At 43.9% G+C, this 17,909-nt stretch overlaps 1 protein-coding gene across 2 annotated transcripts; it reads right to left on the bottom strand.

The window, feature by feature from the left end:
• Positions 1 to 8,342: 8,342 nt before the first annotated feature.
• On the bottom strand, positions 8,343 to 17,293 carry spp1 (secreted phosphoprotein 1). Of its 2 annotated transcripts, XM_063212233.1 has the most exons (8): positions 17,114 to 17,293; positions 14,830 to 14,889; positions 14,667 to 14,708; positions 14,127 to 14,189; positions 13,803 to 13,886; positions 12,517 to 12,591; positions 9,856 to 10,236; positions 8,343 to 9,672 (listed from the first exon to the last, which is right to left on the bottom strand). In XM_063212233.1, the coding sequence occupies exons 2-8, from the start codon at positions 14,884 to 14,886 to the stop codon at positions 9,091 to 9,093; spliced, it is 1,284 nt and encodes a 427-aa protein (XP_063068303.1). In that variant the 5' UTR covers positions 14,887 to 14,889; positions 17,114 to 17,293; the 3' UTR covers positions 8,343 to 9,090. The 2 variants fall into 2 exon arrangements, with proteins under 2 accessions (XP_063068303.1, XP_063068305.1); XM_063212235.1 differs by lacking the exon at positions 12,517 to 12,591.
• Positions 17,294 to 17,909: the final 616 nt, after the last annotated feature.

Raw genomic sequence — 17,909 nt, 5'->3', positions numbered from 1 at the left:
TGCTTGATGACTATAACATTTGACCCTTTATACCACTTTTGATCTTTTGAGCACAAAGCATTCAAAGTGTTTCACCCAAATTTCATTCCATCCACTGATTTTCCAGGCACACAGAACCAACTCCCACATCATTTTGGATATTCTAATCCAGTTTGGATATTCCAATCTAAATATATTGTGCTCTTCTGCCTAGCAAGGGACTGAAAACCAGAACTTGTGACATTAAAATTACAGTATCTCCAATGTTATGCAAAGCCTATTGAAATGTTGAAATGTTTCGTTTGATTAACACAAATTGCCATTAATCACACGACTCATCACGTCAAACAATAGTCATTTTCCACTCCTCTCGCCTCAGGGAAGGGTTGGTATGCAAATCAAACATCATGTCTCAACTGGTATGTGTGACATCATTAGGCCGTCCCCTTTCTAGTGTAAAAACAGTAAAAAATATGCTGTGTTAATTCAAAAATGAATCAATTTAATATCTTATAGATTGTGTATGATCCCAGAGTGATAAATTATAAGTGTTGAATTAACACTGACATTTCTAGTGTATAGTTTCTTTCCGCTCCCTGTCACCACAAAATACCTGCCAGGAATCCAGGATACCACAACACGTCACACAATCAGGGCCGCTGTCAGCTTTGACCGGGCCCAGGACAAAGTCATGTGAAAGGCCCCCCCATCCACTACATACAATGTAAGGAGAACCCAATCCTGGACCACTGTCTCCCTGGGCCTGGGACAATTGACCCCCTGACTATGCATGTACTGCACTATGTTTCTTCTTCTATATTTCAAATAGGTTTTTTTTCAGAATGTTTCCCCTGTAATTATTCTTTTGGATAAATACAGGATGTTCATTTAAACAAATTCACATGGGTTTTGACAAGTGAAATGTTAGATGCATTATGGTTTTCCTCCTGTACCAGTGCTAGAGCCATACATTAATCTGTTTCTGGAAGAACAGCTCTTCAGAAGGCCACATCAGAAGCCTTCAAGCCTGGACTGGTTATCTGCCACACAGGGCGTTTCTTGGTGGGCCGATGGCCCTAAGGGCCACATGCTATTGGGTTTTTTGTGTATTCTTAGAGTCTATCCCACAGTTTGGATGGGCCCACACAAAAATGCCCGGGCCTTTTTTTTGGATCCAGACCACCTGGGTCCTGGTAGTCTTGCCCATCTTCATCTGTCAGATCGTGATGTTTGACATGACATCATTAAAGTAAGATAACTCACTGATTTGAACCGTCTATCGCGTTTGTGCAGGACACCTTCCCAAGTTAACTCGAGCTCCACAACACTCTGTGGCAGGTTAGGTTTAGGCATGGTTTTGGTCAGGGCACAATTTCGCCATTTCTCTTGCTTGTTTGGCTGTTTTGGCAAAGGTAAAGCAACAGAAACGTTGCTTTACTGACAGGTTAGGGTAGGCATGATTTTGGTCAGGGCACAGCACATCATTTACGCGTTTACCAACAGAAATTCGCCCAAGCAAAACAGAAATTCGCTGGCACGGCAGGAAAACTGCACAAACCTTGTCACATGACAAACATGCTTTTGGACGGCGTTGAGGACTAGTATACATCAGTGACTATGCAAAGGTGTTGCACTTCAATGCAGAATGCACTGGCGTAAGATGACACATAACTTAAAGTGATACTGTCTCAGTTTTTGAAAATAAGCTCATATTACACGTCCCCTTCAGTTAAATAATTGAGTTTTACCTTTCTCTTCTACTTTCAACCGTTCTCTGAGTACGGCAGTGCAAGTTTTACCTCCAAGCTAGCAGTTAACATTGACTTCTATGAGACCAGTTAGCTGCCGGCTGATCTCATAGGACTCATTGTTAACTGCTAGCATGGAGGTAAAATTTGCACTGCCATACTCAGAGAACGGCTGAAAGTATTGGAGAAAGGTAACACTTAATTATTTAACTCAAGGGGAGGAGTATCACTTTAGCATGATGCCAGTCTGATGATGTGCATGGAGGAGGGAGAGGGGACTCAAACAACTCTCTCATGACATGAAAAAGAGAAAAACATACATCCATCAAGATGCTATGACAAGCTTCTGTGTCAAGTTGCTGTTACTGTTGATGATGGTCTTAGGGGGATTCATACTAGTCGTGAGTGGTGCTAGTCTCCTTCATACTTCACTCACGACGATGGCGCGCGCCGTCACGTGACCTAAAATTTCGACACGCCCCCCGTCGTAAGCTCAAAATTCGGCGCGTGTCGCCACGTCGTGCACACGAGGATTTTTCTAACTTGTCGTGCGCCACCAGCGACCACGCAGATAGGCAGACAAAGCAGGAGTTGCGAAGAGAGGCTACAACTACTGTAGGCTACAGAATGGATCCTGCATCATTTTGAGGATAATAAAATGTCAGAGAGTTATTTTATCTTCTCTCTTAAATGTTGTTCAGTGAAACAATTGTTTACTTTGTTCAGAAGCACGTTGTGTTCGGCGATCTATTTATAAATTCTGCCGCCAGAACAATGCTCTCACATGGTCTTGGAATTATCTGGCAATGTAGGCTACAACAAAAAATATATGTTTCAATGTGGTAAGTCACAAGTCAGACGTTCAGTAGCCCTACAGCAGCCGTGTTTGGCTTTCTATTTTATACATCAGTAGAACTCACGCTGCGAGTTGCGAAAAATACTGCCGTTTCTCTCATGAACAGCAGAGGGCACTTCCGACAATGCGAGCAAGGCGCTTTTGAAGTATGAATAGTCTGTCGCAAGTGATGACGTCATTAATGGTTCTCGCGCCACTCGCGACAAAGTGCGCACGTGAAGTATGCAGAGCCCTTTAGAGGTGTGTGTGTGCGTGTGTGTCTGTGTGTGTGTGTGTGTGTGTGTGTGTGTGTGTGTGTGTGTGTGTGTGTGTGTGTGTGTGTGTGTGTGTGTGAGGGGGTTGGGGGGCGGGGGGTGCAAAGGGGTCACTTGTCCCGGGCCAGAGGGGTCCTAGAAATTGTTCCCCATTACATTGTATGTATTGAGGAGAGGGGCCCTTTCAGATGACTTTGTCCTGGGGCCCGGCCAAAGATGTCAGCGGCCCTGGTTGTTACTACAATAGTCATTAAAAAAAAAAATGAAATTCCTTTAGAATTAAAGGATGATGTAATACCACATCTGGGCGTGATTCATTGTCTCATTGTGTGTTCTTGCTTCCCTCAAAATATAATGACTTATACGAAACGGATGTTTGATCCACAAAGCATCACGTGACCTTCAAAAACCTTCAAGAGTTTCCAAAGAGAGAGGAAAAAACCCTGGCTGTGGTTTTTCTCAGACAGACAACAGAAGAGCCTCGCCAGCCGTGATAGGGCAGCAGCAACAGACGCAGTACTGTAGGTGTTGCACTCTTCCCTTGCATCAGATGGGAAAACTCCCAAGGTCGTTGAAAGAGAACCCAGCCCTGTCGTTACTCATCACCTCCTAATGCTCTATATTAGCTGGGCCTCATGCAGGAGGATCAACAGTCTTCAAAAGGATTTTAATCGCTCCGGACATCCACAACAGAGACACAGACATAAACAAGGTAGCAGTGAAGTCTTTAAGATATGAAAATATTTTGTTTGTTTTGCTTCATAAATTAAACATGACAATGTTTAAGCCTATTAGTGTTATTTTTGTTTGCAATTACAAGTAGTTTTGCTTCATAATGTCAGACATGCTTTGATCACAAGTTTGTTATTGTTTGTTTGTTATGTCCAGAAAACACAGTGACGGAGACAAAACAATGGCAATGTTGAGGACAGCTCTTCTTCTGATGATGGTGACAACCGCATTGTCAAGACCGGTAAGATTTAAGATTGGCATTTTCTCACTGCAGAGCAAGTTGACCAGAACAAGTGTGCTCAGAGGACATGTATTATTGTGTTATTTTTTAAACCACAAATGATGACCCACAGTTCTCATAATTGACATTATGTCTTTGTGTAATTCATTGCCTGTAATCATATTAGTGAGTTACTGTACTAACTATTTAATTGTTTTTTTATCCATTTGTTTGTATGTTTGTTTCAGTTTGGTTGGTTCCACCACGGCTCATCTGAATCGGATGAATCTATGGAGAGTGCTCAGCTGTCTAGTAGATGGCATGAGGATAGGGGATGGGATGGCCCCGACAACTCCCGACATGATACATCTGAGGAGGACAGCGGAACGCACTCGAGCATGGAATCGGATCAAGATTCTGATTCCCATTCAGATTCCAGTTCCGATTCAGATTCATCTTCAGATTCTGATTCTGATTCTGATTCCGATTCGTCAGAGTCTTCCGAGGAGGTCACACTGACGACCACCACAAGCTCTCCATCCACCACAGGAACAACAACTCAGGAAACCATGGTAACCACTGATGCTCCAGCAGTGACCACCACAAGCTCTCCATCCACCACAGGAACAACAACTCAGGAAACCATGGTAACCACTGATGCTCCAGCAGTGACCACCACAAACTCTCCGTCCACCACAGAAACCGTACCTGAGGAAACAACTACTGATGCTCCAGCAACTACTACAAGTACTATCACAGGCTGTGTCACAATGGATATAAAAACAACACCGCCGCCGCTGCCAACAACAACAACTTTAAGAGGAGACAATTTGGTTTCACAGTTGTAGACTCCTGTAACGTAATCTGAAAGTATTTAAGAATTGAGCTTTTTATCAACGTGTTATCAAGGCGGGTATAGGAGTGTTTCTGTTTATTTTTATAATCACTTTAGGTGAATTCATTTATATGGAATATATGCCTTGATCTCCAGGCAGGCAATTTTATTTTCCAATCAATAAAGGTTTACCTGGTATGCGATGTTGTCATTCTTGCTGGCACTTATAACCATTTTTAAATTCGATTTACAAAACATTGAAGAGGCCCTTTCGACAACACAAATAGCCAGAGAGCTTTAGCTCAGCTTGGTCTCTATGTTATTGTTAAGAGTTGGTGTACCAGAACCCTGCTCCCAGAAGAAGCTCCCCAGGGAAGAGCTGAGGAAGGAATTGGAAAAACCTGTGGTTTTGTGGTGGTGTGACACACACACACACACACACACACACACACACACACACACACACACACACACACACACACACACACACACACACACACACACACACACACACACACACACACACACACACACACACACACAAGCAGAGAGCAGACATACACACAGACATTGCAAAAGTTACAGCTTTTGAGTGGTATCTTTGCTGACTGCTTGTGTGATAGAATTATTCAACAAAGTCTGTGAAGATTTCAGTGATGTTACAAGGAGGTGGCAGTGTTTAGGCAATTTCACGTGTAATGCAAAACTTACATAACAGTTGTTTGGTTGTGCAGCTAAATGAGATTATAATACTAGTGTTAGCCACATCTTTGACATTATGACGTCTGTGATGGCAGACAGCTTTGTCCACATCTTTTGGTTTAGTTTCATACTTGCTGAAACCCTTTTAATCACTAAACCTGCAGATAGGGTGGGTCAGACCATTCAGGGGTATTTTTTTCCATCTCAAGCCTACATCACAGCACTTACCGTACACCCTCATTCAATCAGGAATATAAAGTGCTTTACTTCTCAACATTACGTAATGAGTTAAAAGTTCCCTCTGTAAACTTCTACACAAGCACAAGAGCCTATCAGGCCCTGGTGATGATGAGTCATGCATATTCAAACACACTTGTCCAGATAAGAGGTTCATCAGCAATAAGACCCATTTTATCCATCCTTGGTGCCAGCGTGGACCTTTTCATGAGGAGGCCTGGGTTGGCAAAGGGCCTTTTTGAGCCAAGAGGAACTTGTCACTGTCTAGTGGGTCCCACGAGGGGCAGCCAGGCATGGTGTGCTGGCAACCCAAAGCAGTGCACAACAGGGCTGGATAATTACAGTATAGCCTTGCCCTTGTCATTCCTCTACCCGTTGGGGATCCTGGTTTTAGCCCGTAGACTTCCTGTATGTAGCATATGTGTGATTTAAAGTGACCAGCGAGGAAAGGAAACCGTGTGGAATGGAATGAGACAAGTGTGCTGACTCTGTGGAATGTGGCTTTTATTTTTAGTTTTCGGACTCTTTTTTTTTCAGATAATGTTTGACACTAAACGTAGCCAAAATTCTTACATTTTTTTTCACAAGCTGCAGGACTGGACAGCAACATTGTCACAGGCACTTGTGAGTTGTTGGGACTCATTTTTATGAAGTTGTAACTGTGAAAGACACCTCTGAAGTAGCAAATTGAAGCCAATTTTATTTCATTTTACTGATCCATTTCAAGTGTAGACCCACCAGGAGAATCATCGAACCTGGCATTACAACTGCTGCTTATAGCTTAGAAACTTAAATAAAAAGTATTCTATTCAACTTACTGAATCGAATTGGACCACTTCCACACCAAATGGTGTAGTCTCATGATTTAAAGTAGAACCATGTTTGTTGTACAATGCAGGGCCATTGACCGATTTGACCGGGCCTGGGACACAATCATTTGAAAGGGCCCCCCTCCAAATGCATACATTGTTACGGGGATCAAGTTCTGGGCCCTCCTATCTCTGGGCCTGGGACAATTGACCCCTTTATCCCTTGTTGGTGGCAGGCCTGGTACAATGGTTTATCCTAAGATAACAGGTAAAGTGCCACAGCTCATTAAAATATGGTTTAACTCTAGGGGAGTTGGAAGCTTGTTGTGTTACCAAATTGTTTCAGTAACCCAAGTTTATCTTTAACATGAGACATTCGGTAATGCCATAGTAATGTTGGTATGATCTCGGCTATTTACTTTTTGCCGAAAGTGGTGAGTCTGAACACTTGTGATCCTATCTGCACCAAAAAGCTACAGCTATTGTGTGTACGATTAGCTCCTATCACACACCATCTAGTGGTAGCAGCAGCAAAAGCAATTTCCTGCTCTGGGGCATGGTTTTTTTCTCTTTGTGTTGAAACTGTAAAGGAAGAAGCTAAAAGAACAGCTAGATGCTCCCCTCATTACATTGCAGACAGAGTTAGATTGGCAAGGCGTTTCCTGGTGGTACTGACAACCCTCAAGGGCAGATGCTGTTGTGTTTTTTTGTTTGTTTTTTTGTTTTTTTACAGGAACACACATTTAAAGGGGATTATACACAGAAATGTCCTTGCCTTATTTTGGTGCCAGTCCAGCCCAGATTGTGAACTTGTGGATTGTGGAAGACTCTCTCTGTCGGCCCAGTGGTATAAAGGCGGAAAACCATGCTTTCATTTTTTCCCTTGAGGCAAACATTCAGGTTTGCCTGACGTCTTGCCAGGCAAATGTGTCTAGTCTATGTATGCAAAGTTTCATCATGACAATGGCAAAGAGAAAATGGCTACTGTAATGTAATGTAATGATTCAGTAATAGATAATGTAGACTGTATTTGTAAAGGAGTTTGCTTGACTTCATGGTTTACAGGGCTTGAAAGTCCCGCCCCTTCCCCATTTCATGGGACCTAGCTGACCATCTAGTAGCATGGTAGCGAGTAAATATCTTCTGATTCCAGTCATTATATGCGCTGGGCTACAAATATGCTGTTTAAGGAGCTAAATATAGATTATTCATGCAGAAGGATGAATATTCTGTTCCGATGCCGTTTGCATGAAAAATGTTAAGAAACACCCCCTTCTAAATCGTTTGTTGTTTCGTCCGAAAAATTATACGAAAATATCAGAAACAACATATGTGAAGCTTGTGGCACAATTCAAAGGGGATCGAAATATAATTTTAAACCGCCAGTGGATTACATGCTAACATTTTCCGCCAGAAAACACAGTGAGGTCCCATGCAGATGTGACGTCACTTTCAAGCTCTATTGGTAGCTAGTCTACACTTGGCAGGAAACATTTCATCCTGACCAGTAGGGGGAGCTTTGTATGAAAAGCCAACCAAAAGTTGCGTAGCATTGCTGTAACCGAAGTTGTAGCATTGGTTTAACCAAAGAATCAGTTCGTTCCTTTTTCCTGAACTGCAGTGGCAGTGGACTTTTTCACATTTCTATCCATTTCAGGAAAGCCACGACTTTGTGTTTCACCGGCCATTTGAAAGACAAACTAAGCGTAGTGTATTTATACCTTCTTCTGGACTGTGGCTGGGTCCCTCGGCTTGTGCTTTGTGGTTGAAGATAATAAAGTGTGATCTACCATCACAAATAACACTGTAATATCTTCTAAATATATATAGACTCTATGTGTACTATACTTACTGTATGTACATAATGCACTACATTAAAATGATTGACATCTCACAAAGTATTCTGGACACATGTTAAATGTAGCAAACTCAACAGAATGGATGGCAAAAAAATACTGAAAAAAGAGCATTTTTATTTAATAAACTTAGATACATTATACCACTATACAACGTAGTAAAATATATTTATATAAACGTAAACATATATTATCGTAAATGTGCAATGAACGAAAAATGCATGTGCTTCTAAAATCAGAGACACCATAGTCATTTTTATTGTTCTTAATTACAAAGACATTTCTTTTTGCAAGTACAGACCTTCAAGGGGCAAGAGCGTCTCTGAATGCTCCCTACTAAGCCCTCTATAGTTCTCAGCTCTCAGCTCTCTCTCAGGGTTGTGTTTCTGAAAAATGTAGTTGCTAGCCAGTTAGCGACTTGGGTAGTTGCCAATGGGAAATTGCATCGCAACCAACAAAGTAGCTAGCGCAGTTAGCAACTATGGTTTCCAGAAATGCACCACAGACTTCTTGATGCTTAGCTGTGTGTGTGTGTGTGTTTGTGTGTGTGTGTGTGTGTGTGTGTGTGTGTGTGTGTGTGTCCGCGTGTGTCCGCGCATGTGTGTGCATATGTGTGTGTCTGCACACCACACAAAAGTTTTTTTCTGGCCATTTTTAGGTGACCGCCGCCAGCAGCGTAACGTGTGCCTGGTGGTTTCTCGTTTGTTTTATTTAGGTTCGTTTCACTCTTGTTTTTAGCGTATTTCATTTGTCATTTAACTTGGCGGTGATGACAAGGACGGGGGCTTAGCTGGTGGTTTCTCCTTTCTTTTATTTTGCTTTTGTTTCGTCTCATTTCGTGATTGTCTTTCTTTTTTGTCGTTTACTTGGCGGTGATGACAAGGATGGGCGCTTCGCTGGTGGGCTCCACCACCTGCTCGTCCGAGTTGGACTCGGACTCCTCGCTGTCCTCGCTCTCGTCGCTGTCGGCCGCGCCGGGCGTCGCCGTGGCTGCCCCTTCCTCGCTGCTCTCCGACTCCTCGTCCACGCCCTCCTGGCTGGCGCTGGCGCTGGCGCTCTCGCTGGTGCCGTCGCTGTCCGCGCTGGTGCTCTCGCTCTCTCCGGCCTGCGCCTCTGCCAGGGTGCCAGAAGCTTCCATGGCAGCGGCCCCAGCAGGCCCAGCCTCCTCGCTCTGGCTCTCGCTCTGGCTCTGGCTCTGGCTCTGGCTGTCGCTGACGCTCTGGGACGACGATGGAGCTTCAGCCGCTGAGGGGCTGACCTCAACGACGGGTGCCTGCTTCAGAGAGGCCTCGTCCTGGGCGCTGCTGGAGCTGGAGCTGGAGCTGTCACTGGAGCTGGAGCTGGAGCTGACACTGGTGCTGATGCTGGAGGTATCCAGGCCCTGGCTCTCCACCTCGGGCGTGCTGGTATCCTCCTCCAGGATCTCGTCGTGCACCTGGAGGGCCTTTGGCCGGGAGGACAGAGCAGTAGCGACAGTGGGTTTACTGTGGGCGGCAGATGGGCTGTGCTTACTTACGGATGCAGGTGCGGATGCAGGCGGTGCGGGTGCTGGTGAGGGTGCGGGTGCGGGTGCAGCGGGCATGCGAACAGCTTTGTGCTTATAGTAAGGACGCAGAACGGTGTATACCTTGTAAACCTTGAGGGTCTTCTCCACGTCGTTGGCGCTGGCGGCATCCTCGAACCCGGGCCCGGACTTCTTGCTGCTGACCAGGTTGACCTGGCCCAGTTTCGGGTCGGCGTAGGACTTGTAGGGCGCGGGCTCCTTCTCCACGATGGCGTTCTCCTCGTACAGCATGGACTTCTTGTAGTCGCTGTAGTCGCTGTAGCCGTAGCCGTAGCCATAGCTGTCGCCGCGGCCGCCCATGCTGTCACCACGCCCGCTGTCGGTAACCTCGGGGAAGGTGGGCACCACGATAGTGACGGGGAAGGCGGTGGTGCCAGCGGGCGATGCCGATGGGGGGGGCGCCTCTCCCGACTCGGTGCTCTCGCTAACGCTCTCCTCTGTCTCCTGCGATTACAAAAAGGGCCTGCCGTTAACTTTTCGTTTTTTAGCTCACTGGGCACTGTGGCTAGATCTATTCCTGAGGCACTAGCCTTTTTTGGTCTTTCTACTAACCGCAGTTTTGCTGTCACCTTTTTTGTTTACCATGATATGTTCAAGTTCTAAAGGTGAAGTGATTCAGAAATGAAAAAGGAAAAACAATCGCACAAATGAAATCTGAGTATGCTTTTTCTTGACCTTATATGCAAAACAATTGATACACAAGGGGCAAGTAACAGAATATCAGTGGCTAGTTTCTAGCAAGACTGAGTTTTACTCACATTTGGCTGGTTGTCATTTGCCAATGTCAAGCTCTGATCACAAACACACATGCTGACTTTAGTTTTTCAGCCCCAGAGGTACAGTAGGCTATGCTCTACTCTGTCATTATCATCGTCATATTCTGGCCTTCTATATACTGTATTGGCCCCTCCGCACTCAGCCATACACCAAGATGGGGAAGCTATGTATATCTTTGGTCATAAAAAGTAAACTGTCGCCAGCCCGTTTTCGCCATAACACTGAACATATGGGGAGGCTGAGCACTACTGTCTTGTGGCTTGCTGAATCATTTAGAGTCAAGAAAACCTATGCAGAACCTTAACAGATGTTAGAAAACATTTCTCATCGGTTCCATTGCACAAAGTTAGACTGTATTTAAAGTAATTTACAATAACTGCCATTCACAGTAAAAAATGACTTTTCCTCATCTATTTCGATTTATGTTGAACCACTATGAGGATGTGCAATTGAGCACTTTCAAACAAACGTTTATGTAGTCTACTTATTCATTCTACAAATTCATAGACTTTTCTGCATTTAAGTTCTATATGAGACAGTGCCAACACAGTATGTGTGTTATTGCCAGGAACTGAGAGACATGAATGGTCAACTCTGAATGAATTAGTAAAGAATGGTGTAACAAGCAGATCATGGTGTAGTAATATGGAAATATTGTCATTCTATTCTTGTTGTCGTAATTGAGAGCTCTACTAAGAGATCATGCTCTGTCTACTCTATGGCATTTTTGTTTATTACTTGTGCAAAAAAAGTTAATTGAATTGAATGGAATAGAATTTAGTGTTTAGCGAGGCCTAGGGGGTGCTGTGGTGCCCTGCACTAACACATTGTGCCATAACTTGCATGCAGTGGTGGACAAAGTAAAAGTAGAAAAAAAGAAACACAGTGTCTTTCCAACACGGGTAACTTATCTGAGTAAAAAGTAGACCAATGTACTTGTCTTACGATAAGCTGATTCTGCACAGGTTGGGTTGAGTTTGTGGTGGGTCCTTGTTAGGTTTTTATTGTTTCTCAGTAATAACAAAGTCTATCTCAATAGGTAGGTAAAATTGAATAAACGGTGTAACAGCTATGTAATATCATGTGGTACTGTTGTAATTACACAACTAAAGTACTTTTACTTTTACTTTGTCCACCACTGCTTGCATGCTCATGGGGACCCCTCAAATCCTGAGTAATTTCCCAACCCCACCCCATCTCTCTCTCCCACTAACTTCCTGCCGCGATGTTCTGTCTCGATCATAGTAAAGCCAATATTCCAATGGCTTCCCCTGGCAGTGTTATGCGTCATTTGGTGTTAAAGGTGGGGTTGCAGGTATGACATCACGTTGGGGGAACTCACTTCTAAGGTTCTACATAGACTTATATAGAGCCTGGGGAGCCCCCAACGTGATGTCATAATAGTACATATTCTTAAAATGGTTAACCTGCAACCACACCTTTAAGCCGCAGCGTGACGTGATGTATAGCCTGGTGGTGTATGGTGACTTGGGATGTTCCTGTTTTTCCCACCCATCCCCACCAGATGGCTGCATGCACACACACACACCATGTGAAGTTCTGATGATTCACCCACCAAGTGTGTGCGTGTGTGTGTGTGTGTGTGTGTGTGTGTGTGTGTGTGTGTGTGTGTGTGTGTGTGTGTGTGTGTGTGTGTGTGTGCGTGTGTGTGTGTGTGTGTGTGTGCGTGTGTGTGCGTGTGTGTGCATGCGTGCACTCTGTCTGTCTATCTCTGGGTGTGTGCATGTGTGTGCCAACTGTCTGGCCATGTGTGGGCCACAAGAGCCACAAGAGTTATGTGTGTGCGTGCGTGCGTGCATGCATGTCTGTTTGTCATGTGTGAGTGTAATCTGTCCGTCTGTGCTTTTGTGCGTACAGTACAGTGTGAGTACTAAGTGGATGGATCTGTATGTCTGTCTGGAAGATGGCCTTAATGCGGTGACTCACGCTCTCATTGGTGTCAGCGCTGTCTGCACTGTCTGCGCTGTCTGCGCTGTCATCGTCAGAGGTCGTGTTGGACTCCTGAGGACAGACAAGCAGTAACCGTGTCACTCCACCTGATCACCCATGAGCTCCTTTCCAAAACGCTATATCCACCATTTTTGACTTTTTGCATTTTAATATTGGAATTGGCTGTTAAGAAGTCTAAGAACTGTAATCTATATGTGAATTCTTGACATTCAAATGTTTTCAGAACATACTTTTTAAACCTCTATAAAATGCTTTTTGCAATGCAATTCAATGGAATGCCCAATAGAAAAATGACAATTTCCCAATATTCTATAAGATGGATATATCTCATTTTGGAAAAGAGCTCTTCCATTCAGGGTTGCCAGATGTAACTTAAGATTTTCCAGCCCAATAAAATGCTCAAAAAACAAAACACCTGAAGGCACTAATTCAACTGCCCAATTTCAACCAAGTTATATTTCTTCGAAAGAAAGACGTTTACAGCACACTTTTGTGACTTCATGCTCGTTTATTCAGAGCGAACAACGTGTTTCGCCTCTGTGTGTCATCAGGTTCGCTCAGGCATTCAATGCCTATGCCTGAGCATTGTTTGCTCTGAATAAATGAGCATAAAGTCAAAAAAGTGTGCGGTATACTTATTTCTTTTGAAGTATTGAGCACTCCTGCGTTTACCAGCACCTAAGCTGTGCATGGATCTTTGAACTGTTGCATTTAAGTTATAGGCCTATTTCTATGACCATAAATCTACAGAAAAATCTGAATCTGAAAAACCCAATACATGTTTTAAATCAACAGATGCTCATCTTAAACAGCCCAGTTGGGCAAGAAACTACCCAATCTGGCAACTCCGCACCCCATGCTCTCCCATTCGAATCACTCAAAATGCACAATCAAAACAATGTAGGTCCTACATGTACCTGCGTAGTGAATATAATTAAATAAATCACATTCCAATCTCATGCAAAACCACCTAGCCACATGTTGACATGAGAGTAGTAGTGTGTTTAATGAAAATAAATTGCATTTTTGTCATGTACCGTAAATGTGTCTTAAAGACGCTACAAGGACATTTTCTATCAGTGTTTGTGTGCCCGTGTGTGTGTACGTGTGCGTGTCTGTGTGTCTGTGTCTGTCTGTGTCTCTGTCTTTGTCTGTCTTTGTCTGCCTGTGTCTCTGTGTGTATGGTCACTGGGCACATATGAATAATACATCTTATGTGGTCTCCTTCGGGCAATGTTCCCAAACAGCTCTCGTCTACATACCTCTGTTTCCTCGGATGTCTCTGAGCTCTCGTCTGAATCTGCAGCAGCAGCGGTGGCAGTGGCAACACCAGCATCAATGGCCGCCTGGAACAACAACAACAACCAACATGGAGTGAGTGAGAGAAAAAATAACACTCCCACACTCGCCAAGAAACTAGCAATTTCTATATTACATGCATTCTTAGTCTGCTGCTCTTTTTGTGTGCATTTGTACTCTTGTGGATGGATGTTTGGCAGACATTCTTTTTGGGTGTCACAGGGTTCAATTTGAAAACCATTTAAAGTGTCTGCGTTGTCTGGGTTGGATTTTTATATAGCTCTTACCGGTTCTGCAGCCTTGAGGGTCAGCGCTTGTGTGGGTCTACGAATAGCCTGTGCAGGCCTCGCCTAAAAAACAACATAGGCATGTGGTCTTTTTCACAAATTCTTCATACAGAGTTTGAAATGAAATCAAATGGAAGTGTAGGGAGTAGAATAGGTTTAAGACTGTTGCGAAACATTGTTCTCCATGTCTTTACTGTATTGTATTTATTAATTTACCATATTTGTGCCTATTACAGCAGGTGAACATATTTGCACCATGCAGCTGAGAATCGAATTGATCACTTCAAAGAATGTATTCCTTTCACCCATTGTGTCCTTGAGACACATATACAGGTTTTTCAGGATTTTGAGATTTTAGCTGTTTTATTAACTATTTGGGTATGTTAGAGCTGAACGAACACATTACAATGCAAGGGGAGGGTCTTGGCTTTTAAATGTAATTCATTTCATGTTTTAATGTGCTTAGGAGGCTGAGATATTTAGGATTTAATAGGAAGAGGGCACCCTTTCCCAAGGACAAAATGGGTTAAAGAAACTTACCACTTCTTCCGAGCTCTCTGAACTGCTTGCTGAACGTTTCACCTGAGAAATCAAAATAGACTTTATTTATCATGTACCCACAGAGTAGTATCTATAATTTAGATTTAAAAAAATTATCTAGCTGTTTGTAAAGTATGTTTGTATAGCATAGTATGTGACTTACTACAGGGTGGCAGAAGACGCTTGCGAAAAGCAGCACGAAAACAATGACGGCCCTCATTGTCTGCAGGGAGACAGAAAGAAATTCGTCAACCTTTCAAAAAGCCATTGTTTCTACCTACACCACCACAGTCGCAAAACTCAACAATATAAAAAAACAACACTTAATCATGACAGTCCCTCTCATTTCCAAATTTGCAACACAACATTAGAAACGATACTTAATCATGACGGTCCCTATCATTTTCAATTTACAAAACAACATTACAGTAGTTACAGTACGAGACATTTTTAGCTCCCTAAATCCCCAGGAACACTTCATGCACCACTCTATACTATGTCTCAGGGCCAAACTGCTCTACAATTATATGCTGTAATTACGGCCAATGTCAATTGTGGGGCCCATTTCAAGTATAACCTCACAGCTTAACAAAAGGCAGGAGGGAGGACGGCATTCCTGAGTGAGAGAGAGAGAGAGAGAGAGCGAGAGAGAGGTGCGAGGGAGAGAATGGGAGGAAAAGTGTGCCCACACGGTGTGCACACTCGGAAATCCAAAGCTTTGCCATCCAGAGAAGCCGCCAACTAACTTCCGGCGTAAGACATCCTCCTCCATGTTTTCCATTTCGGCTGCTCAGCTAAGATCAGCCCAGCTAAAGGCCTTGCTGTGCAAAGCAAAGTATACATCGGAAACATCCCGCTTCTTTGACTCCACCTATAATGATGCTGGCAAGTGTATAATTCCCGGAGTTAAATGTGGAGGCATGGAGAAAGCCATAGCCACAAGAGTAGGCGAGTGTGTGTAGTGTGTAGTGTGTACTGTGTGTGTATTGTGTGTGTGTGTGTGTGTTTCATGTGGTGAGTGTGTTTAATGTGTGTGTGTGTGTGTGTGTGTGTGTGTGTGTGTGTGTGTGTGTGTGTGTGTGTGTGTGTGTGTGTGTGTGTGTGTGTGTGTGTGTGTGTGTGTGTGTGTGTAGAATAGGGTGGTGGTTGGGGGGGGGTTTGATGAGAAACGCCTTGAGAGAAATCTGTTTTTAGCCGCTGGAGCCACTTTCTCATTAGTTACCTTATTACAGCGGGGGAGGCAGGCCAGCCCTGCATTTGTGGCCCTGGCAGCGAGGGCACAGCTCAGAGCTCACAGTGAAACCAGAGATTCTTTAAGTATATAGAGATATGCCAATGTAATAGGTTGCTATGGGCACCTAACGTGACCAGGTTCCGGTCTGCCTAAAGGGGCGTGTCATAATACTCATAATACAGTCCTTAGGTCTGCCTAAAGGGGGATTTCCCCCCCTCCCCCTTGCAATAGTAGAACCCGGAAACAATGGGCCAATGGAATCTCTCTCTCTCTCTACTCTCTCTGGTAAAACAGTGGGGGCTGTAGTGCTGTGTGTGCTATTACGCACATAGGTACAGGCAACATTGCCCATGTGGTCCCAGGTTCGAATCCAGCCTGGGTCATTTTCCAACCCTACCCAAACTCCACTGCGGTCTTCCACTGCTTTCCTGTCTCTCTCTCTCTCTGAACCATCCTATGCAAATGTAGGCAAGGAAACTACCGCATCTAAATACTTAGATAATAACGGGGGCTTATGTGCCCAATAGGAAGGAAGGGTTTGCAGATGCTCGCCCCCTGACATAGGTTTCATTACAGCAGCCTGTTATTATTTCTGTTTGCCTAATGACCCTTTGATATTGTGGCTTTGTCACTGGGAGACGCGAGTCAGGGACAAAATCCAGGATTAAGGGATCAGTGCCAGGCAAGACCACAGTTTCCTTCCCTGTCGCCTGCTTTAGTCGTGGCAGTACCAATTGCTCTGTTCTTCCCCAATCAATGCTGATTGGTAAAGTGTCTGTTTAAAAAAAAAATAGGTATGCACTCATTGACGTCTATTACTTTTCTTGCAAATACAGTTTCAAAATTAAAATCTAAAAATTCAGTTTCCAGCCACCTGCCAGCAAATCGCTTCTATTGCATACTACATTCACATTGTAAAAGTATCCGTCACCACACAATAACACCGGAACTTCATAATTATGCATGCAAGTGCACATGCACGTTTACACATCAAGACTATTGCAATTTCAAGAGTATAAAGTTTCTCTCCGTAGTTTCATGTCAAATAGATGCATTCAGAATCATGGTCATAAACAGTACAGATTTAGTAGCCTTTTTTTGCAAGTCAAAGTTTTTCCCAAAAGTTTCCCTTAACCGTACCACATGGTTGTACAGAATTGCCCAGAACTATAGCATCCACAAACAGACCAAAATATATTGAAAGGCATCTTACCAAGTGGTTGTCTCTAGCAGGGGAATTAAGAGATTCAGGTCACGTTTCAGGGATTGAGGCTGGCTGGGAGCTCTGCTGAGATGAGATGAGATGAGATGAGATGAGTGGCGTACCGTGCAGTACCGTACTGTATTCTCCTCAGGTTGCCAGACCAGTGAAGTGACTGTGGACTTAGGGGATGATGATGATGCTGACTTTGGAGGATGCTGCCATCTGCCTTATAAACCCTGCAGCCTGCAGCAGGCAGCCAATGGCAGAGCGGCCCGTGATGTCATGAGGTTTAACCACGGCTGCCCGTCCCCGTCCCGCCTACCGGTCCCATCTCTCCCACTCTTCCTGTGGCTTTTGCGGCCAGCCTATGCAAACATACAGCAATGGGCATGACATGCTGGGCAACAAAAACAAAACAAAAAAACGCACAATATACTTCTATTATTCTAGTGAGTACAGTAGTCTCAAAAAGGCAGAAACACACAATGATAAAAGGTGGGATAGTTTCACAGCCAAGTTCATCATATTGAAAATGTCAGTGCAGCTTCTGAATTCATAGATTTGCAATATATCTTTATAGTTTTTGTTACATCCGTTTAACACCCACGGTACAGGGAAATATGCACAGAAACTTTTCAAGGGCGCTCTGGCAAACCAAGATGGCATCCCTAAATCAGAATCCGTTGATAAAGCAATGTCAAGTTCTATTCCCCCTACATATTTGTGCAATGTGATAAATGATCCACTTTAGAGTAAGTGTACTTTCCCTTGGGCACTTGTTCATTGTTCAGTAAATGAACAAACC

The sequence above is a fragment of the Engraulis encrasicolus genome, chromosome 12 (assembly GCF_034702125.1).
Source record: "Engraulis encrasicolus isolate BLACKSEA-1 chromosome 12, IST_EnEncr_1.0, whole genome shotgun sequence".
Lineage (NCBI taxonomy): Eukaryota > Metazoa > Chordata > Actinopteri > Clupeiformes > Engraulidae > Engraulis > Engraulis encrasicolus.
The sequence above is the reverse complement of the archived record's forward strand: the minus strand, read 5'-3'. Positions and strand labels throughout refer to the sequence as shown.

What these genes read in the sequence shown, in the direction of transcription:
- spp1 (XM_063212233.1), bottom strand. Translation starts at nt 14,886, where the DNA reads ATGAGGGCCGTCATTGTTTTCGTGCTGCTTTTCGCAAGCGTCTTCTGC. An exon ending in AGACATCCGAGGAAACAGAG is followed by an intron (nt 12,592 to 13,802) that starts GTATGTAGACGA and finishes GTCTGTCCTCAG; the next exon opens with GAGTCCAACACGACCTCTGA. An exon ending in AGACCCTCAAGGTTTACAAG is followed by an intron (nt 9,673 to 9,855) that starts GTATACACCGTT and finishes TCCCGGCCAAAG; the next exon opens with GCCCTCCAGGTGCACGACGA.